The sequence below is a fragment of the Falco punctatus genome, assembly GCF_963210335.1.
Source record: "Falco punctatus genome assembly, chromosome: Z".
In the NCBI taxonomy this organism is placed as follows: domain Eukaryota; kingdom Metazoa; phylum Chordata; class Aves; order Falconiformes; family Falconidae; genus Falco; species Falco punctatus.
The window spans coordinates 25,640,967-25,664,903 of record NC_137586.1 but is presented as its reverse complement, the minus strand read 5'-3'; the positions used below and the strand labels follow the sequence as shown (position 1 = coordinate 25,664,903).

The following is a 23,937-nucleotide window of genomic DNA, read 5'->3' as shown; positions in this document are numbered from 1 at the left end:
CGCCCGCAGCAGGGATGCGCAGCGCTGGCGCCGCGCCTCGCCCGACGGCGCCCCGGCCCGTCCCTGCCCCCGCCCCGGCCAGCCCTCGCGGAGGGAGGGCGCCGGCCCGCCCCTGCGCTGAGGCGGGGGCGGCAGGGGGGCGAGGAGCGGCCCCGGGACGTGCCAGGGCGCCCGGCGGGGTCGGGGGCCGGGCCGCCCGGGGGTGTCGCCCGCAGCGCTGCCCACTGCGGCCCGCCTCCTCCCCGGGCTATAAAGTGCAGCCCGAGGGCTCGGCGGGTGTCGAGCGTCGCGCGGAGCCGTCGGGGCGGGGGCGGGCAGCCGGAGTCCCTGAGCGAGGAAGATGCTGCCGATCGGGAAGACCGCGAAACAGGGGAAACGGGTAATTGATTCTCCCACCTCCCTCCCCCGCTCAGCCCCGGCGCTCTGCTCCCCGCGGGTCCGTCCCGCTCCGCAGGCCGGCCAGGGGCAGGGGCGCCGGGAGACGTGCCCCGGCCGCGGCGGCACCGGGCGGCAGAGGTGAGCGGCCCCGCGGCGGCACGGGCAGGGCTCGGCTCCGGGCCGCCGGTTCGGTCCGCGACCCCGCCGCGCCCCGCCGCCGCGCTTGCCTGCCCGGCGCCCTGCCCGGAGGCGTAGCGGGGAGCTGCTGCTGAACTTCATTAACTTCCCTTCAGGGTCTCGGTATTTCTGCAGGTAAGGTCATATTGTGAAAAGCTGAAGTAAGGCCAGAATAATAACTCTACCTGTCCAGCAGCGAGCCGTTGAACACATTTGGACTTATGAGACAGATAGATTACATTGAACTTTATGCTGTTACAGTTTATAGAATTTTCATTTCTCTGAACACATAGACTGGAGCCACCAAAGTTCAAAACTGTTTTGCTTAATATTCTTTGATATGCAAACTAAGCAGTGCTTGCAACACATTAAAGTCGTAAATATTTTAAGCATAAACCATCAGTGGATGCAATTTCTATCTTCAGCATCCTGCCGGCTCTATTTAAAAGCCCCTGATTGCACTTATTTTGATGTATATGACTGAATACCAACAGTGTTTCTAATACCAGTGCAGTCTCTGATGTATACATGACCTTTGCACCCTCATTTAGCTAAAGAAATAAGCCAGCATAAAAAGGGATCTGCCATGCTGCCCATTAAGGCAAACATGAGCAATGTCTAAATCAAACTCTCTGACATACACTGGTACTCCTACCCTGTACTGCTGCTTGGGAATCATGTATTCTGTCTTCCATTCAGAAGGACACTTACCATTAATAGGAGAGTTCTTGCTCTGGATCGGTTTTGCTTGTTTTTATGTAAGCATTTAAGTCTAGAGTTAGAGAACAGAAGCGTGTGTGAAGAAGTCTATGAGCTGTAGGCCTTTCAGATACATCAGTTATAAATGAAGGAGGCAGGGAGGTATTGCTTCTACTTATTTTTTGGCACATACTCATGCCACCTAACTTCAGACACCTAGCAGAAGGCGATTGCCGTCAGTTCCCCCTGCAGGCAGTGGACAGAGAGAAGCTTCTCTCTGAGGGCTCACCTAAGATCTGAATAGTTGTTTTGAGATATTTTTTTTTTCCACTAATAGAAAGGTAGGATATAGGTGGACCAAGCAGGCTTTTCTTTTACATGTTTGAGTTACATTCCTAAAGGTGGTTAAGGGAATATCCTTATAAAGACATTTGCAGTCTTTCCAGGGATAGATGTATAGACTGTGTGGTGCAACTTCATTCATGGTAGCAAAAGTAAAGCAGTGAAAAGATAGCTCAAAAAAGCCTTTGTTAGCTTTTTATAGATACTATTTATTAGTACCAGATCTGTGTACTACCAGATCACCTGACAGTACAATTTTGGTCTGCATTAGACATGAGCACACAGCTGTAGGTCTCTGGGACAGAACAAAACAATATATATGCTGAACTTACACCATTGGTTCAACCAGCATATATAGTATCTTACACAGTATAAATAAAGTACAATTGGTGAAGTAAAAATGTGTTAAATTTCCATTTTAAGCCAGTCTGAACTGACAAAATAGGTTTGTGTTAAGTATTTTATGCTTAATAGTTAATCATCTATTAGATGCCCCAATGCTAGGTTTAATGCATCACAGTATATTATGTATTAGGATGCTGTGGTCTATTCCGTCATGGCTTATGTTGCCTCTGTGTGTCAAAAGTGAAGATCATTTTAAAATGCAGTTTAAAAAAGCTAGAACCGTGAAGAAAACTTGCTGTTAAATCCTAGCAGTGACTTGTTAAAAGAAAAAAAATCTGTTAATTGTACTGCATTTAAATATAATATCTGTGTATGATCTATCTATTCCTTAATGTTCCATTAACAAGCAATGACTGAGGCTGCTTGCATGTTAATTTTTTTTTTTCCTGCACAGTCCTGTTCTCTGCATATTAAACTTTTGAGGCAGGCTTTGTCCATACAGGATGCCTTGGCAGCCAGAAGAAGCCGGGACTCTACCAGGGACCCCTTGGGTCCCTTTCTCTGGCCCCAGTTGAGGCATTCTGTTATAACTGCAAGTTAATTGCAAATGCAGTCTCTACAAGGCCTCCTAACATTTACACTTAGAACATAATCGCCCTGATAGTGAGTGTACCAGTTATGACTGTCTGAAAATACTTGAGTTTTGGAGATTGCATACTGCCAATTGAGTTTTGCCCTGGTACTGCTGAAATAAAGATAAAAGCTTGCACACTTTATTAAAGTTACAAAGTTAATTGGGTCAATATTTTGGCAAGTCCACAGTATGCAATGGAATGTAATGCAGAGGTTTGCAAGCCAACGCTTGGACTAGCTCGTATACAGCCGCACTGTACAGAGAAGTCCCACCACCTTGCTGCAGGGTCAGTGCTTGAGCCTAAAATGCCAACCCTCTCACCCAGGCTTTGTAGCCTCCAAGTATGCTTGGTAGTGGAACTGGCCCAATGGGCACAGTGTGCGTTCTTGTTGGAAAGGCATACTCTCATCCTGCCTGAAATCTGGTGCAGAGATGTTGTGTTTGCTTTTTCTAGATGTATGGTGTGAGATAATTGAATTAATGAAGGAGAAAGTATCAGGAAAGATTTATCTACTAAAGGCTGGAGGCTAATTGTCAAAAAATTCTTCCTCTCAGCATGAAAACCACGCTCAACTCTATGTCCATAAGGCTTTTCTTTTTCCTACTCCTTCAAATTTCATCTACTGAAATGCTAGTGTGCCATCAAGAAAATGTAACTACAGAGGGAAATTTCAGCCTTACCTTGGATTAATTATTTTCCTGTATATACTAATTTTGTTACTGTAATGGGCCTGTGTTTGTCAACTTTTTAAAGTAAGTAGAGTTATGGTTGTAACCCAATTGCAGAAATTAGTCCTACTGAGCATAAAAGCAAAGTACTTTTGGGGAAATTTGAACCAGCTAATGAAGCAATGAAAGCAATAAATATATATATATTAGGTGCAACCTGTATATGTTGTTCTCATGTTTTTCAATTAAACAAAAAAAAATCACTTTCCTTGCCTTAGCATCTAGTTCAAGGCAGAAGCAAGGTTAATCACAGGGTGCTGAAAGGTTTGTGGTATCTTAAAACGTTTCAGGGCTGTGCAAAACAAGCAGGATATTCTTTCAAGTCTATGTAAGCAAACCCAGGCCAGTAAAAACTCTGTCAGAAAATGGAGGCCAGCATTTAGAGATGTTACTTGGCAGGAAAATGTTACATGCTTACTTTCCTATGATGCCTCTTGCACCGTCTTGTGTCACAAGCTACTTGTGCTGAGGCTACAGCTATAAAGACCCAATGAGCTAAAATGAGGTCAGTGATACTACTGGTTTTATTTTAAGAAATGTGTCATATATTTTGTAGGAGAATTTGAGGTGGTATTTTACTTTCATAGCAATAGAATTGGACCATTGACTTCTACTTCTGGGGACTATACCTCTGGAATACAATGAAACTGACTAATGAAAAGTCTAATGTAATATATATGCACATAGTAAATCATTGTGTTGCAAAAAGACCATCTACCATTCTTGAAAGAGAACTATAAGAAGGAAATTTACTACTTTTTGTTATGGTGAAGATGTTTCTGGTAGCGCACAAATACTTATGTCTGCTTTGCAAATACAGGAAATGGCAACAGAGGAAGCCCAAAAAACTGAAGAATTGTAATTGTTAAAGTTTCCTCCTGCTTTCTTCAGGGTATTCTACAGCGCTTAGATGCTGGAGAAATTGTGATTGGAGATGGAGGATTTGTCTTTGCTCTTGAAAAGAGGGGGTACGTAAAAGCTGGGCCTTGGACTCCTGAAGCAACAGTAGAACACCCAGAAGCAGGTCAGTTTTACTGGGAAATACTAATCCTATAGTGAATGTAAACCTGGTTGGATAAATAATAAATACCTAGTAACTTGCAGGAAGTTTTTAAATAGAAGTGTTCCTTGACACTGTAGAATTACACTGTTAAGAACCGCCTAAGAATCTATAGACCAGATGCTCATCTTGCTCGTTCTTGATGTAACACTGGCCAAAAGCAGATGGCTGGGAAAGAGTACGAGAAGTGCAAACTTACACTGATACCTCTCCAGAATGTTCTCCCAGTCTTGAATAATTTTCAGCCCAGGGACTTTTTTATCAAATATGGTATTTTTTTATTTAATAACATGCAATCATTTCTCCCTCTTGGATTTGCCCAGTCTGACCTTGAGCTGATAGAAGACTTATTTAAAACATCTTGTGAGAAAGGTAACTGCAGAATTCTGTTTCGTTGTGTTCTAGTCATTCTGTGACTTTTATATGGTTATAAATCCATGTACTTTGTTTATTAATTCCTTCAGGAAAATTGCAACTTTTAATAAACAATGGAGTGGAAAAGGAGTATTTAATGTATGTGGCTCCACTGTGAAACGGGAATTATAAACCCTAAAACCTAAGAATTGCAATAAACACTTATTGGAGTAACTCTCTTAAAGTGGATGGAGACAAAACAAGCAATCATTCCAGCATAAAGATTATATATTTCATATATATATATTTAGCATATATAGTGTAAAAGGAGATGCTATTATCTATTTATGTATGCTTCATTACAAGAAAGCATTTGCCCTAGCAATATGATGTCCAGTGAATCCCACAAGCCAATTCAGAATATCGTAGGGAAAATAAAATACTCTTTTTTATTATTTTTTCTGCTTCCAAATCAGTCTTTTTCCTCTATACAGGGGAAGAAGGAAGAGGAAGGGAAGAAGGAGAGAGAGATCTTAGCCTTCTCTCTTACACTGCTTTGTACATCTTACCTGTCTATTCATCCTAATGAATCTCAGCCTTCAAGTGTCATTGTATGTGTAGAATGCCTGACTTAGGGTAATGGGCAGCCTTAGATAATGCAGCGCTTCAGCTAAGATTTAGAGGGTGATGACCTAATTCGCTGACTCTCATGTCCCAAAGAGACATCCCATCACCCCTCTGTTTCTCTCCACCTTTATCTTTGTCTGCCCTTACACATTCAATCTTACAAATCATGGGATTTATCCCATGATCTTTATTTCCCTTTGCTTACTTATTTTGCACCTCAAAAGCCCTCAACCCTGTCCACATGCCCTTTTGAGAAGTGCAGGTGTCAGTCCATGGGGAATGCAAGACACTGCCTTGCACGGAAGCATTTGCAGATGTCTTATATTGGCTAAACTGGCACACAGATTTGCTTTAAATTAGTGATCAGTAGTCATAGATTAGAATCCAGTCTTCTAATAATTACTACTGATCTGCTAGAACATATTGCTCGTGTCTGTAACGTTGTAATAAAATTTTTGCAAGAATAGGCTATTTATAAACACACCCTTCACTGGAAATGTCTTCGTTTCTTTTCATACAGTGTGCTGCCTCCCTTCTATTACTGCTTTTTGCTCCTGCATGCTCAAAGGTCATGTTACTTTGAAAGCAGGTGTAAAGAACAGAGGGAGCAGGTGGCTGAGCAAGCTGGTGTGAAAACTGTACAACTACCAGAGCACCTTGTCTTTGTAAGGAGGGAGGTTCTGAGAATGCACTGAGGGAGAAAGAGAAAGAAAAGACTGAGTTCAAAGCCATTATCTCCATTGCAAGAGAGAAGTTTGCCAGACTGTTTAGAAATGCCATACGTTTGGAAATGAGATATAAATATTTCTTCTGAGCCAGGTCAGATACTGTTCTATAGTGAGCAACATGCATCTCCTGCCAGCTTAACTCTGTCATTTGTCCAGCTCATGGAGGATTGAAATGAAAACTGTGTTACACATCTCACTCCTAAAACACATCAAATTGTTAATAATTGTTTAGCTTCATATGTGCCTGTTATTCCCATTTCTCAAATGCTGGAGGAAAACAGTTTCAGTGATGCACTGGAAGTCACACGAGAAGTAAAGTACAGTGGTTTAGGGGGGTTGGTAGGGCAGACTGCTGTGAGCTTTGTAATAGTAACAGTGTCTTCTACTAAGAACTATTTCCTTGGGGTTGAGTAAGATTCAGGCTGATATTTCTTTCTGTCAAAATGTCAAGAGTTATTCAAGAGTGCTGTTCACATACCTGATGGTTTGGGATATGAAGTACCTTATTTGCATGTGTTAGAATATGTTTAATTTGCCTACCTATGTCACCATTCTTATTCACTGAAATCCTAGTCATTCTTCTAGGCATGCAAGAACCATATTTAAAGACCACTAACCATGGGGGTAAACAAATGTGGTTTATTACGTAAATGCCATAGAGCATTTGTGAAAATATTTGAGGTTCCTTTTCCCTTGTCCCATTTCCAAACTAGATTTCATTGATGATTTCTCATGGAGAAGAACACAAAAACAAACTGCAGAATAATAGAAACATACAGAGACAGCGCTTTTAGTTGGGATCAGTAACCTGTAGGAAAAATAATATCCCTGCACTAGGAATGTTTTGACTCTGCATAAAAGTTGTAGGACTGAAATTAGACCCTGGTGATTCAGGTAGATGCCAAGGATTTTTTGAGCTGTAGTTCTGCTGTGATCTGTGTTCCTGGGTAGGTGTTTGTGACTACTGAGAAAAGAAGCATTGTGTTAAATCACAGTGTGGTTACCCAAGGCGGTAATTACAAATTAAATACTGTACTGTGATGAAGAGCAAGGCAGATGTGCTTGTGTGTAGGCAGATTGACCCTAGCAACGCAAACTGCATTTGAGCTTCTCTGGCATAGAAGGCTGTATCTGTTGCAACTGAAGGGAGTAATTTTATTCCCATGATGCATTCACACATTTCTCTAATGACACAGATTGTCAATAGACAATGAGGTATGATAAACCAGAACTTCAGGAAAACTTTTCCAAACATCTGCTGCAGAAACTGCAATGTTCTTGTGTCTGTGTACAGTATCTAGGGAATAAATTATTCCTGTATTTGCTATAAGCTGTTGAGCATTTTAGCTCTGTTTTACATGATCAGTAGTGTTCTAGAAATTACTATTATTCTGTGGGAATACATATAAAATTACTCCTGTTCTTACTTCTTCTGTCAAGAATGGTTCCGAAGGATTTTTATCAATATGGTGATAGGCGCTTTATATATATAAATATATATATATTTTGACAGCTCCTGTTCTGTTCTTGCTGTGATGATTGCAGTGTATGCTTCCAGTGATGAAGGCAGAACTACCATTACAGAGCCTGTTCCCAAAGTCCTAATGTAGGAAATTTGTCAATGAAAAGTAATGACAACCTTTCATTTAAAAGAAGTATTGGCTCTGTAGTAAAATCATTGTGTGCTGACTTAGCAGAAGAATTAAGTCTTTGTTGCAAGTCACTTTTCTGGAGCAAAAAAATCATCTTTTAATTAAGGGTGTTTTTAGCAAAGTAGAGCTTTGGTATTGGCTGACTAGGCTTAGCTAGAGTTTTGTATGGGGAGAAAACTAGAAAATACAAAATAGAGAAGGTAATGGAACACTGTATTCTTCCATATAAAAATCATCTTGTCCCTTAATTTGTTGCCACAATATTAGAATTGAGAGGTCCGAAGGACTGCAAAACGTAAAAGAAAGGCAAGGTAGCTCGTAAAACTGAATAAACTAAATGGAAATCTTCACTCATTCTTAGCAGAGAATACCTAAGGAGAAACTTTTCTACCTAATGTTCTGAGAGTGAGGAGAAAGGAATTCTAAACAGACGGGTACTGCTGCTATTGTCCCATAATGGCTCTTCTAGTAAACACAGAATCACTTATTTTACAGAAACATTACCTCAATAAACATTTAATTTTGGGATAACAACTGTAATAGCTGTACTAAACATCTTTTCTTTGTCTCTTTTAATTCTTTGCAGTTCGTCAGCTTCACCGGGAATTCCTCAGAGCTGGATCCAATGTTCTGCAGGCATTCACCTTTTATGCCAGCGAGGACAAACTAGAGAACAGAGGCAATTATGTAGCTGAGAAAATAAGTGTGAGTAAAACTCTATTTTGATGGAGATACGAAATAAATGATTAGTTTCAGAAAGTTTAGCAGAGAAATTATCAAGTACTTTCAATTTGTCATAACAGCTTTGGCTATATTTGAGGACCGTAGAATGAGATGATGCAATTTGAGAGTCTGAAATAGCAAGAAAGACAAGGTTAAAGGTAAAAAAAAAATCTGAGGAGATTAGTTTACTGGAGTTTTGGTACAATGAGTATAGGGAGGACTGAATGCAGAGAGCAAAATCAGTGAAAAAAAGAAATGCTTTAACATCCAGAGAAGCAAATCATTTGCAAAAATGGTGAAGAATCCTAGAGAATGAGTGCCTAATGTTTTTTAGAATCATAAAGTAACAACTAAAAAATCCAAGGTATATGCTGTGATCAATATTCCCCTTCTCATGTGTAAAGGTAATTGTTACTGCAATGGAAGTACCATGTTGGTGTTTTCTAACCTCCTGCACAAAGGACTTGCAGGATGTTGGGTGTGTTCACTAGATGCAGGTCCCAGCTCCACTGGGACTTCCGGCACAAACATTTCTAGGTAGTTCCTTTGAGACTAGAAGGTTTGCCACTGAGTGTTTTCTCTGATCCTTTCCTATTTGGCCCTACTACCTATTTCAACCTCTGCAAAATAGAAGAGATCCTCCATGAGACGGGGAGGAAGGAGTATCGTCGTAACTGTGACAGTATCCCAAGTCAGAAATTAGAACAATCTGGACACTGGGGAAACACTTGAGGCTTAGTTAAGAGGTCATCCCAAAATGTTGTATGACCAAATTTATCTGAAATGCTGTACCATTACATTCAATAGATGCAACATTAACATGTGATAGTCTTAGAAACACAGTGCCTCTGGAACAAGCCATGCTGCAACTCTTGCTGCCATGCAGAATTATAGGGGCCTCGAGAGCACCTGGTATTGAGAATGCATTTGTAGCAAAGCTTTCAAGATTGATTTGCTGCTAGTTCTAGAAGCAGGTTCCTCCAGGCTTTAGCTGATTTATGCCTCCACCTCCTGGAGCTCCCAGATATGTACCTGAGTACAAATGCAAGTGGCAGACTGTCTGCAACAGCTTTAAAAATCAGCTGGATCTTTTGAGGCAGTCATGGAACACTTCCAGCTCAGAGAAACCTATTTAGATTCTAAGTAGTCCATGTGCTGCAGAGAAACCTGCTCTAATCAGTACTTCTTAGCTATCCCAAATAATGATTCTTTTTCCAAAATCTTTTTTTCCCAGCTTAACTTCTTTTTCACAAACTGTTCAGGTAATCCTCATTTAGGTATAGAAGGAATGTGTCTTTCAGTCTAGGTGATTAATTAGTCATGTTTCCCTTTACTATTCTTAAATTGGTAACTTTAATATCAGATAATTAATTATATCTTTTTTAAATGCCTTAAATAACTGTACTAATATTTTATCCTAAATTTTGAAAATTATCAAAATAGTAAAATAACATTTAAAAAATCAACTGAAATTACTACGTATTTTGTTTTCTACCCACAAAATGTCAAAATAAAAGCATACACTTAAGTGTAACTCCTTTGCCAAGAGGCAAAGGTAATTCCACTTCACACGAAATATTTGCTTTTCATAGATTATTTGTGTAAGATGTATTAAAGGTGACATGGTTTTGTAGTATTTGATAATACAATAACTTAGAGGTGGCAAGAATTTGTTTCCTAATGTTTTTTATTTTTTTGATAGATGCTGATCTTCCTAATCAATATTATTAAAAAATAAATGTAAATCATAAAAAGACTATGAAGACATTGTGGCTTTTGGCTCTTTTTGTTGTTTTTGTGCTCTGAAACTGACATAATCCATATTTGTACAGTGCCAGAAAGTGAATGAAGCTGCTTGTGACATTGCAAGAGAAGTGGCTAACGAAGGTGATGCTTTAGTGGCTGGAGGAGTCAGTCAAACACCGTCATACCTGAGCTGCAAGGATAAAGCAGAGGTTAAAGCAGCCTTTCGAAAGCAACTGGATGTCTTTATGAAGAAGAATGTAGACTTCTTAATTGCAGAGGTAAATCTGTAAAAAAAAAAAAAAGTACATTACTTCAACTGGCTCAGTGTTAACTTTAAGATGTCTAGTCTGCTTCAGGGGGTACAAGTATATATTGCAGCCTCCTTTAACATTTTCTGTTATACTTTCATTCCCGTAGTATCAGGCATTTTTCTAAATGCACAGCAGCATCTGCAGGCGTCCTAGAATAGGACCTTGAAACCTAAATTTCTACCTCAGTCAAGTCAAATTTGGTACTGGTACAAAGAGGATAGATTAATGTGATCTTGACTAGTTCCTATTTCCTCCCATACACCACAAGCAATCAGCCTAAGGTGACTTTTCTAGGTGAAAACAGTTCACTGGGGAAAATCCCTAATTAACCTCTTTACGGACATTCTTATTCTGAAACAAGAGTATAATTATTATTTATTTGTTGCTGACTTTTTAAAATCCTTTTTTAGCCGTGTAGGCAGTGAACTCAAATTCTGTTTGTGTAAATCAGAAAAGAATCAAGTCATACTGCTGGTGAATTTGGGGTCTGGGTTAAGGTGTTTATGCTTCATCTTCGAGAAAGAAAAGTAGCCCAGTTTTAATTTCTTTCAGTATTTTGAACATGTTGAAGAGGCTGTTTGGGCAGTTGAAGTTCTAAAAGAATCTGGAAAGCCAGTTGCAGCTACAATGTGCATTGGTCCAGAAGGAGACATGCATGGCGTGCCCCCTGGGCAGTGTGCTGTCCAACTGGTAAAGGCTGGTAAGAATCTGGTTTAATATGCCCTTGAAAAGCATGGAACAAAGTACAGTCCTGAAGTATTGAGATAAATGGATGTGTATTTCAAGTAGGTAGCTTCCCAGTTATATCTGGTAAGAAGTTTTGACCCTGTAGAAAAGTTCTTATGTGTACTTTGCTAGAACAGCCTTGTAAAAAAACATAGGAAAATGCAGCTATAAATCCTGGTTAACCAGGATGGTATTGGCAGCAATAGCCACAGGCAGATGATTCTAAAAGAGCAAAATCCTAAACCTACTCATATTTGGTTACAGAGCCAACCCCAGATTCTGGAAATGTATGCAGATTTCCAAGCCACCTTTGATTCCCTGCTCATGTTTTTAGAAATGTGAAGAGTGCAGCTCAAACCCAGGATAAGAGAATAAGATGATGAAAAAATCAGCCTTTTTGCCCATCAAAGGCTGTGTTTTCTGCAGGACAAGGGGAAGCACAGAAGAAATTAATCAGAGGCGTGATGAATGATGCTATAGGGGTTTATTATATCTGTTCTGAACTACTCTTTTCCATTGGAGTTGAAATCCAAAGGCAGAACCTGTGTTAGTAACCTGCTAGCTATTTGCAGATGTGGCTGTACATAATCACTGATTAAGCACTGACAAAAGAAGCAGCTGAGGATGGGAGATGTGATTCATCATAAGGAAGGTAAAGAGGAGTGTAACTGAGATGTAAATGGACAGCGTCAGGAGAGTTGAGGCTGGCTGTAACCCAACTGCCTTGTTTTCAGAATGCTGGTGTAAAGATGGGCTGCTCTGCTTCTAGAGAGCTGTGGCTAAGAACTTTCAACTTTCAGTTCTTGGGGAGATATGATTTTAGTTATTTTTTTCCTCCTAGGTGCTTCTATTGTTGGAGTCAACTGCCATTTTGATCCAGATACCTCCCTGGAAACGGTTAAACTGATGAAAGAGGGCTTGCAGGCTGCTAAACTGAAAGCCCACCTCATGTCCCAGCCACTTGCTTTCCATACACCGGATTGTGGAAAGCAAGGGTTTATTGATCTTCCAGAATTTCCCTTTGGTAAGACAAGGGTATCTCTTTCTAATTTTTTTTAATTGTCTGTTCCTTTTTTTCCTCAGCTTTTAGGAAGCTTAATACTGCAAGGTGTCCTTCCATACAACAGGATGAGTCCCAGTTACCCTGTCTAGCATTTTCCATAGAGAGATTGCAGTGAAATATTGGATTAAAGATCATCCATATAGTGAGAGTACTTCAGTAGTATCACAGCATGAGACTGAAAGTGCCATTGTGAAGAAAATGGTTGAAGTGCCACAACCTAAACTCAGTTAAAAAATGTAGTTTTTCCTCATGCTACAGAACCTTGTTCAGGACAGCTATGAAAAGTCCAAAGAAATGAACAAGAGCGAATACACTAAGGAACCCCCAGCATTCTGGGTTGTGACGTCTGTTCCACAAGACCTATAATGTTTACCTGTGTAGGGATTTAATGTACAATGCATACACACAACTGTATATAGGTGTATGATTATTGCATTCATAATGGTTCGGTCTTGCAAGTGTAACTGTCTACTGTAAGTGAGATCAGAGAGGAAACAGAAGAGGGAGCATGTTCTTTGGTGTTACTAATAAATGGATGAGCAGTTTGGAGATGGATTCATCACAGGTAAGCTCAGGAGAAATTCTATGAAGACTGAAAGATTCAGCCACTTTTTGTGTATGTAAGGCTTGTGTATTTAGGGCTTATTTCCACCTGGGATTTAGAAGATCACATCTCTTTATGACAAGAGGACAAAATCAGCCTAAACATTTTGAAATCTATTAGAAAAATGCTTTAATTTTCAGGTATCATACACTCTTCAAGATCAAACTATAAAATAAGGTATTAAAATACGTGAAACTTGAATTTGTAGCAAAAAATTTGAGAGATAGATGTGATGAGGGTTGTTTTTTAAATTCTTGTCTTTACATAAACAAAGGAGAGAGAACAAAGCATGAGCCTGAGGCTCGTTAAATGATAATGACATGTCTGAGTTGTGAAGATATTTTGGGATGGTTAAAAGTGTTAGGAACTCATTTATCCTATTCAGTCCTTCATATAACTGCTCTGATTGCAAGCAAAAAAAAAGAACAGATGCAGTAAGTAATCAAGTGAATTGAAGAATTCAGTTTTTGGTTTGTTATCGCTCTTGACTTCTATGTTATAAACAATCTGTATGAAGTCTCAACTTTCAGAAATGTCATGAGGCAATTGGAGAAGGCTGGTTCTGTGAATGTTTTCCATACCCAGAAGGAGCAACTGATCACTTAATGGCAGATAAGCAGTTTGGTAAATCATTGTTAAACTGACCCTGCTGACTGTTTTATGTGGAAGGCAATATGCACAAAGAGATACCTAGATATTTGAAGTGTACATAACCTCTGCACAGGCCAACAAGCTGTCAGTTTCTAAGAAAGCATTGGCTATGTTGTATTGGCAAACACCAGCACCACAGTATTTATTTATCTGTAGAACTTTTTCCAGTTTTGTGTTTTCCCTTCTGTGTTACTGCAATTGCCCTGAAATGCCACCAATTAAGCAAGGGCAATGTTTTAGAAAGAAATCAAATCATACCCAATTATCTCAGGAGTAGATATATAGAGGGGATAGATCTAGGAGCAGGTTACCATCTTCTCATCAAAAACTAATGAAAATTTAAATATCTTTTTGCTGTAATTGTTAACGTAAACTGTTAAGCTATAGATGTTTAATTCTGAAGAAAGCTAAGAAAAGTGCATTGACAGGCATGCAAAATAGAATGTTACTCAGTTTTGGAAAGGGAAAAATCCCCAAAACCATGATCTATGTGGCAACTTTTTTTCAAAGAATACTGCTTGGTTTCAATCATGTTTCACCACATGTGTGGCCAGTTCTTATGGCAGGGTATATCCCTGTTTCTTCAGAGAGGTTAGGTTATTGCTGTCCTTACACTCCTGGAGCACAAGGACTGATTGATAGAATCACAGAATAGTTTGGGTTGGAAAGGATCTTAAAGACCATCTAGTTCCAATCCCCCTGCCATGGGCAGGGACACCTTCCACTAGACCTGGTTGCTCAAAGACCCATCCAAACTGGCCTTGAACACTTCCAGTCATGGGGCATCCACAGCTTCTCTGGGCAACCTGCTCCAGTATGTCGCCACTCTCACAGTAAAGAATTTATTCCTAATCGCTAATTTAAGTCTACCATCTTTCAGTTTGAAACTGTTACCCTTCATCCTATCAGTACATTCCCTGATAAAGGGTTCCTCTTCATCTTTCCTGTAGGCCCCCTTGAAGTACTGGAAGGTCTTTATAAGGTCTCCTCCCTGGAGCGTTATCTTCTCTAGGCTGAACAACCCCAACTCTCTCAGCCTTTCCTCACAGGGGAAGTGCTCCAGCCCTGTGATCATCTTCTTGGCCCTCCTGTGGATCCACTTGAGCAGGTCCATGTATTTTTTATTTTGGGGGCCCCAGAGCTGAATACTGTTCCAGGTGGCTTCTCACCAGAGCAGAGTAGAGGGAGAGAATCTCCTCCATCAACCTGCTGCCCACATTTAATTGCAGGATTTGGTTGGCTTTCTGTGCTGTGAGTGTACATTTGGGCTTGTACTCAGTTTTTCATCCACTAATACTTGCAAGTCCTTCTCTACAGGGCTGCTCTCAATCCACTCATGCAGCCTGTATCCATGTTTGGGACTGCCCTGACCCAGGTGCAGGACCTTACACTTGGCCTTGTTAACTTCATGGGTTTCACACAGGCCCACCTCTCAAGCCTGTCAAGGTCCCTCTGGATGGCATCCCTTCCCTCTGGATTATCAACTGCGTTACTGAGCTTGCTGTCATCTGCAAACTTGCTAAGGGTGCACTCAATCCCAACGTCGATGTTGCTGAAAAAGGTATTAAATAATACTGGTCTCAGTATGGACCCATGAGGAATGCCACCCAGACAGCAAGCCACTGACCACAACTCTTTGGGTGCCACCATTCAGCCAATTCCTTATCCACCAAGTGCTCCACCCATCAAATCCAGGTCTCTGCAGCTTAAAGACAAGTATGTTGTGTGGGATGGTATCTAATGCTTTGCACAAGTCCAAGTAGGTGACGTGAGTTGCTCTTCCCTTACTCACCAATGCTGTAACCCTGTCATAGAAGGCCACCAAATTTGTCAGACACTATTGTCCCTTAGTGAAGCCATGTTAGCTGTCACCTCTCTTTAGCTCGCTCTTCCATGTTAGCTCTCTCTTCCATGTGCCTTAGAGTTTCCAGAGGATCTTCACTTTGATCTTGCTGGGCACAGAGGTGAGACTGACCAGCCTGTATCTCTCCAGGTCTTCCTTTTTTGAAAAGGTGGGAGGTATATTTCCCATTTTCCAGTTGCTGGGAACTTCATCAGTCTGCCACTTCAAACAGGATGGATAATGGCTTAACAGCTTCATCTGGGAGTTCCCTGAGGACCTGCTGATGCATTTCATCAGGTCCTATGGATTGAGACAGGGTGGGTAATGGAGAAGACAGGGCAACACTCTGTACTGTTCTTCTGGAGTTCAGTTGCTTATACAGGTATAAATTGAGGGCAAGATGCTGCATTCTTGCTGTTGATCATTTTGTATCAATGTTACATTAGCTTTTTAATGGTACATGAGCGACAGGCAAATAATGAATTTGTGCTTCTGATACACTCCTGCAGATGTGAGAGGAAGTACAGAAGCTTACTTTCATTTAAACAGCTTTCTGAGGTATCTTCATCTGGTTTTCCTTCTGATACCAGACCATCTACTTTTTCTTTATTTAGTCTTTTCCTCTGAGACCAGTAATTTTCTGTTTAAGAACATTTCCTTCTTCTGCTTTTTATTTGCTGAACCTGTCTGTTAACAACCCATTGACTTAGAGTAGCTCTGCTTTGCGTCACCTTCTTGCATGTTAGGCATTTTTGGGAAAAGATGTAGGGAGGAGAATCCTCTCTCTCTGCTGTGTTGCTGGAACCTTACTACCTCACCACAGCTTCATTACCCAGCAGAGTGTTCAGTGCACAGACATCATGCTGCACTCACCTGATAACCGTGCTGGTTCATTGCCTGCAGGTGTGCATAAAGAACTGGGAGGAATTTTATTTCTTTATTCCCATATTTTTATTCCTCTAAGTTTCTTCTTCAGTCCCTGGTCTTTTCTTTCCAGTTCTGCCACTCTTGTGCCTCCTTCCCTTTGATGTATGCTTTTTCTTGTTCTTTTCACTTTCTCTTCCTTTCCTTCCACAAGTCCTTTTTCTCAGCTGTTATCTCTTCACTGTGCTCACCACAACCTGCAACAGGAAGAAAGGTTCAAAATAAAGATTGGAGCCAACTTACCAACTCACAGAACTTTCCACAAGGAATGGAGTGGTTTGAGGCAGCAAGCTGCTTATGGCTGGGATTTTAACTACGTAAGGGATGGCTGAGAAATAGCTACAGATCCCAGCTGTCACTGAAACAACTGCCACTAGCTGATCATGGAAAAAAGTGTAGTAAGCATTCCTGAGGACTAATGAGCAGGCTTTGTCCTGTTGCTGGTGTGCTGAAGCCTCTTCCTTTCAGAGACTGGAGTACTGTAATCAGATTTCCCAGATCTTGATTGTTCATTAGGAACTCTGGAAATGTGGGCATAACAGTGAAAGTACTCCATCTAAGAACTCTGGCAGAATGGCAAGCATGTGACTTAGGGCTTGATCAGTCTCAGAAGGCATTAGGTGCTGGTTTGCAAGGCCAAAAAAGTTTACAAGCATAGCTCAGCAGAGCACAGAAAAATCTGAAAGCTAGACTTCTGAAAGTTCGCATCATTAATTCTAGCTCAGGCAGTTCAAACATGTACATCTACATCTACAACCAGTTTTGCAAACAGTGTGCAAGTATTTAAACAATGTGATTTCTTACTAAAAAATGTGCTGAAATGAAGCATGTTATAAACTTAATCTATGAACCTCTTTGCAGGTCTGGAGCCAAGAATTGTAACCAGATGGGATATTCAAAAATATGCAAGAAAGGCCTATGACTTAGGAGTTCGTTACATTGGAGGTTGCTGTGGATTTGAGCCATATCATGTCCGAGCAATAGCTGAGGAGCTGGGTCCTGAAAGAGGATTTTTGCCAGAAGCTTCTGAGAAACATGGTAGCTGGGGCGATAGCCTGAGCATGCATACCAAACCCTGGGTCAGAGCAAGGTATCTATATCTGACCTGGAAAGCAGACCAACACACCCCTTGCAGAGGCTTGTATTGGTCCATGCAGCAGACTGGCTTAACTGATATGGAGGTCTACATATCACTGTAAACATTCTGTGTGTTAATAATTTCGAAGAACTAAATTTGATCTGGGATTGGGGAAAGGGGTGAAGGGACAGTAGGAGAGCTCCAGAAATTATCATCCTTCTTTAAAGTGAAGATTTGATCTGAATTAATGTGAAAGTTATTCATGACAGTTGAGATCAAAAACTCGTAAGACTCCTGTAAAACAGCTTCTAGCAGTGCGTGGCTTACAGTGTTCCTTTCAAGGATGAAAGGATACTTGCTAAACATGTAGCATTTCATTTCATGTTTTCATTCATACTTCCATATCTAAATATGAAGTCAGTCTGTGCAAGTTAGATAACCCTTTGCAAGGGTTGTTTAAGCCGCTTTTCCTTTAGTATTGTGAAGTGCTGGAAAAAAACCCACCAATTTCCTTTTAATTCTTTAGGGCAAGAAAAGAATACTGGGAGAATCTGAAGCCTGCTTCAGGCAGGCCATATTGTCCTTCAATGTCAAGGCCAGATGGCTGGGGAGTGACCAAAGGAGCCAGGGAGCTGATGCAACAGAAAGAAGCAACAAGTGAACAACAGCTGAAGGAGCTCTTCCAGAAACAGAAGTTCTAATCCACTGCAGTTGTGTAAATGCTACAATGATTTATCTAGAGACCATTTCATGCTTCATGAGAAAATCTGTGAAGATGAGTACCTTCTTGATTTATCAGTTAACATGTAATGAAAGAGACAAAATGCAGGAAAATTACAGATTAAGTATGTCAAACTTTGATAATAAAATATTTCTCTGGGCAAATAGTTTAAAGAATACACAGTCAGACACAGGTTTGGATTCTCATAATAAATGAACTTCTGTTAGCTAGGTGCCATTAACTGGGTAGGCACAAAAATAAATGGAAAGTAGTAAATGGCTCAACTTATCTGTGGAAAGAGTAAAAGCCATCTATAGATAGGGTATCAATGGACTTCCACTCCTGAATTTGTTTTCAGTTTGGGGTTATGTAGGAGCTTCCTCAGACCTCAAGATTTGTGGAGGACAACTTCAGGGACACACAAGCTGCCAGTGCTTCAGACACATGTTTATCTGTAGTTGCTTTCTTGACTTCCAGAGAATAAAAGTAAACTGGAAAATACTGTAATTGGAATCAAAAGATAAGAAGAATGAGATCTTGCAGGAATTTCTTATATGCAGTAGATAGGTTCAGAGAACTTCTAGGGAAGAAAAATGACAGGTAAATAACTCACTGTTTTTATCTCAAGGTACCATGTACACAGGATTTACTCCCCTGGAGACTAAAAGGCTTATGAGATCATTCTGAACTTTGAAAAAAAAATCTAATAAATTAAAATTAATATGATGGAATAGTATTGTATTATCTTCACACCTTAAATCCTAAGAACTCAAACAGAACAATGTAGCTCCAGGAAACAAATAGTTTTCAAATGATCCAGTTGATTTCCAGATCTCTTATTGGAAACACTTGGTTATCTCAAAATCACACTTGAATACTGAAGCTTCCTAAAATACAACTCATGTTTATAACAGTAGTAGAACGTTCCATGATTTTTTGTAAGCTGGCTGATTCACTCTAGAATCTTATCTATCTTAGAAGACATGAAAACCCCTGTTAGGAAACTGGTCAGTCCACTTATGTTAATAAAACCCGTGGACATTTGTGCACTGAATTTCTTGAGACGGGTTTTCTTAGGAGGGTTATCACTATACTTGGAACCTATAAAGGACACATTTCCATAGTTTATTTCTGTGAAATATGTCACAACTTGGGTTTCTCTCTAGAATCTCATTCCCACCTATTCTATGTTAAAGCCACTATCTTTATGAAAAAGTCATTCTCAAAGTTAAGTGTTGAAAGCTTTTGCTGAACTACTTTTTATGTATAAGCTTATTTCATTATTTCTATCCATGTTGATATTCTGCTGTTCAGGAAACATTTAAATACGTTACACTTTAATAGGAAACTTCAGGTATCCCTTTCAGAATGTTACTGGCAGACATATTTTAGAAAAAGCCTTCCCCAAAATTTAAACAGATTGACATAGTTAGTAGCTGGAAATTTTGCATGAAAGCCAAAAGTAGACAAATCAAGAAAGCAGGTATTTTAAAATGTCGATTATTTGGAAAGCATCCATGTAGGTATATATGGACTACATTAAACTCCTTTTCTTCCTAAGCCCTTCTGGATGTTCCCTCTGCAGACCGTGAAATAATGCCAAATCTTCAAAGCAAAAAGGCCAGATCTTTGATCAACACCAAAATGCACACAGCATTAAAGACGTATGCATGATAAAGTGGCTTAAAATAGAAGCTACAATTGATAAAAGTGTTTTGAACAAGCTTTACCAGTTTAGGGACTTTGTGTGGTAAAGAATGCAGATTAACCATCATATTCTATATAAGCAGCTGGACTGATTTTTTTGAAACTGTCCACAAACATGCAAAAATCTGTGTTGAAGTGAGTGAGTTCACTATACAGAATACTGAAGAACCGTGGTATTTAAGAAGATGATCAGATAGGATTTTAAACATTTACTTTTAGATACTCAGTTTAAAAAGTATTTATTTTAACAGCCACAAAAAATGATGAGAAATATTTGAAAAACTATTTGAAGCCATTCAAAATGAGAGCTGACCCAAGGGGGAAGCTATACAACCTCTATTTGATTCATGTCATAGGCTGGGCTTAGGAAGGAATTGATAGTGGGAGGAAAAGAAGCTGACAGGGTGCTTATGGATCACTACTGACCACCAAACTATCACCCACCCACCCCCAAAAAAAGCAAAAAACCCCAACCCCCCAAAAAATCCACAAACAAACAACAAACAAACCCAAACAACCCACAAGCCTGAGCAGCAAAGCCAACAAAGCTTTATTTCCCATTTCATACTGTGTAACATCTTAGTAGGGGGTTAGGGAACTGTTAGATGTGTTGAAGCTTTCTAATAGTTCACTACAAGACTTGCTAAGGAAATAAAACAGGCTGACAGCATAATCTAGGAAATTTGTTTTCTTAGAAAACCTGTCCGAAAACTCAGACAGACAGGAAGTGAAAGGGGCTTTAGAGGGTCAACTGCTGTATTTAGTACCCTAAGGTAGGATCAGCTGTTCACAGGGGAAGACATTTGTATTTTGGAAACACATCTAATGACAGAGCTTCCATGCCAACCCCAGGCAGTCTGGTTATTTTACTCTTCTTATCGAATTTTTCTTAACTGGAATATTCCTTGATGGAATTTAAATCCATTATTTCTTTCCAGCTCATTACAGACATGAAGAATTTATTCCCTTTATCATTGCTGAAGTCTTTTGTACATTTGAAGATTCCTTGTTTCTCTCTTAGTTGAACAGACCCCTGTTCGTTCATTCTTTCCCTGTGGCGTCTGAGTCTGTGATTCATCATAAATCCAGAGAAAACCTCCAACAGATCTTTTCCCAGGGTTTCATACCTCTATGGGTTTTTTTTTCCCATTTTACCCCACTGTAGTCAAAGTCATTAAAGCTGAGGTTAGAGTATCCAGCTCCCATTTATTACCTTTTCCCAGATAATTTGTATTTGATGACAGTCTTTAAATTCTGACATTGCTAGCCTAACACAATAATTTGCCATCACCACCTTCTAGCATCACACATGGCATCTCTTCTGCATAAATCCCCAGCAGCCATACCAGAGATACCAGTGAATTGTCATTTACTGGCATGACAAAGAAGCATTTGGCTGAGTCATAACTCCCAGTTCACAAACCAGGCATGCGTTTTTCACGTCCTGATTCCTCTCCAGAGGTGGAACTGACTGTGATCAACTGCAAACAAGCAAAAGCATCCATACTGGTAATGGCTTATAACTGCTCTGATGGATGGGTAGTTTTGTGATAAATTGAAAATTGTGTGGTGGTGGTGTTTATTATTAATTTTGCTTCTTCATTTTTTAACCAAAGTCTTTGGTATCTAAAGAATAAACCTTCACGTACAAGGTTGAATGTCAGGACAAGAGGGATCTGAACAAAGGATAAACTTCAGAAACTATGAGCTCTCAGTGCTGCATTTGAGAAGATGGCTACATTTTTAGCCATCTCTGATGTTTTTCAGAACCCCATGAAAAAAAAATAATGCCTAAACCCCTGTTGTTTAATGGTTAGTTGTTGGCTTGATTTATCTGTAAACTGCAGGAAAGCAAGGAGAGGGGTTTTTTTGTCAAGAAGGAAATTTTGGAGTAAGGTACAAAATCACAGAAAACCCAGGGTTTTTTCCCCTGTTCTTTGAAAAGAGAGTTTTCTAGGAATCCTAACAAATCTGAAATCTCCATGTACCACAAATTTCTTCCTAAAGCAGTTTGTAGCTCATGCCTTCTTTTTCAACTCTACACAAACACAGTGGCAGGTTCAGTGACATTTTTTAACCTAAGCATTAAAAGAAGTGGATTCATACATCTGTCATGTTCTACTCCATTGACTTTATAAAATATTGAACATAAACTAATCTCATTTAATCCTGCAATGTGTTAAATTATTTTACGTATAGACACCACTAAAATAAGATGGGTGGACTATTATCATAGAAGATATTATTTCAGCATTTATAAAAATTCATTTCTTCATGTTCCACTTTGAGAGGCATAGTATCTGGCATAAGTTTTATATGAGATACCAACCTCCACTACATACAATTTTATGGAATTATGATACTAAATTTGGTCAATGACGTACACCTCTGTATATAGACAACTCCTGAGACAGAACAGCAGTCAGTTACATGCAACTTCAGGAATCTAAAGATGGACTTTCCAAATATTTTGGCCCACTTCACTCAGAGCTTCTGTGTCCAGTAAAGTTGTAAATGTGAAAAGAAAAGCAAATTTGGGTAACAAGACTTGATGCAATCATAGTGGAAAGTAGTTGGTAAGAGATTAATTTCAAACCAGGGAGAAGAAGCATGATTCTATTTCACAACTATCAAAGCAACAGCAAATGTGCATCTATCAAAAAAAGCTTTTCAAGCATTACATTATTGGTGGGTCATTCAAGAGCATTTTGTAGCATTCGTGTGTGAACATTTGCATGTTGCTTCAGTGGAACTGAAAGAGATCAAGTGACAACTGAAACATGAAAGAGAAATAGTCAAAAGCAAATGAACCCTGCTTTGCAATTTACCTGTTTGAAAATCAAAAGAGTGCTAGAAAGAATCATCGAATCATTTAGGTTGGAAATGACCTCTGAGATCATCAAGTCCAACTATTAACCTGGCACTGCCAAGTCCATCACTAAACCATGTCCCAAAGCACTGCATCTACATGGTTTTTTAATATCTCCGGGGATGCTGATTCCACCACCTTCCTGGGCAGCCTCTTCCAATGCTTTAGTACCCTTTCAGTGAACATTTTTCCTAATACCCAAACTAAACCTCCCCTGGCACAACTTGACGGTGTTTCCTTTTGCGCTGTTGCTTGTTATCTGGGAGAAGAGACCCACCCCCACCTGCCTACAGCCTCCTCTCAGGCAGTTGCAGGGAGCAATGAGGCCCCCCCTGAGGCTCTTCCTCTCCAGGCTGAACAGTCCCAGTTCCCCAAATTGCTCCTTGTAACACCTGTGCTCCAGCCCCTTCCCCAGCCCCTTGCCCTTCCCTGGACACGCTGCAGCCCCTCTACGTCCCTCCTGCAGTGAGGGGCCCAAACCTGAACACAGGGTTCGAGGTGCAGCCTCACCAGTGCCCAGTGCAGGGGGACAGTCCCTTCCCTTGCCCTGCTGGCCACACTGCTTCTGACACCAGCCAGGGTGCTGCTGGCCTCCTTGGCCACCTGGGCACCCTGCTGGCTCATGCCCAGCCGGCTGCCGACCAGCACCCCCAGGCCCTTTCCCACCAGGCCCTTTCCAGCCGCTCTGCCCCAGCCTGTAGCGCTGTGTGGGGCTGGTGTGATCCAGCTGCAGGACCCGGCACGGAGCCTTCTTGAACCTCACCCAGCTGGCCTCGGCCCATCGGTCCGGCATGTCCAGACCCCTCTGCAGAGCCTCCTGCCCTCCCGCAGATCAGCGCTGCTGCCCAGCTTGGTGTCATCTGCAAACTTACTGGGGGTGCACTCGATCCCCTCGTCCAGAGCGCCGATAAAGATACTGAACAGAGCTGGCCCCAGTACTGAGCCCTGGGGAACACCACTGGTGACCGGCTGCCAGCTGGATATAACTGCATTCACCACCACTCTTTGGGCTTGGCCATTCAGCCAGCTTGGCCATCCATCCAGAGCAGAGTACATCCATACAAGCCATGAGCAGCCATTTTCCTCAGGAGAATGCTGTGGGAGCTGGTGTCAAAGGCTTTACTAAGATCCAGGCAGACAACATCCATAGCCTTTTCCCCGTCCACTGAATTGGTCATCTTGTCAAAGAAGTAGATCATGTCGGTCAAAAAGGACCTGCCTTTCATAAACCTGTGCTGGCTGGGCC

The 23,937-nt window shown here is 40.7% G+C and overlaps 1 protein-coding gene across 1 annotated transcript; it reads left to right on the top strand.

Moving 5' to 3' along the window:
• The first annotated feature begins 230 nt into the window (after window positions 1-230).
• LOC308056069 (betaine--homocysteine S-methyltransferase 1) lies at window positions 231-23,937 on the top strand. The gene is made up of 8 exons (XM_080370881.1): window positions 231-379; window positions 4,196-4,328; window positions 8,312-8,430; window positions 10,281-10,472; window positions 11,058-11,205; window positions 12,073-12,255; window positions 17,178-17,406; window positions 17,921-23,937. The coding sequence occupies exons 1-8, from the start codon at window positions 341-343 to the stop codon at window positions 18,093-18,095; spliced, it is 1,218 nt and encodes a 405-aa protein (XP_080227007.1). The 5' UTR covers window positions 231-340; the 3' UTR covers window positions 18,096-23,937.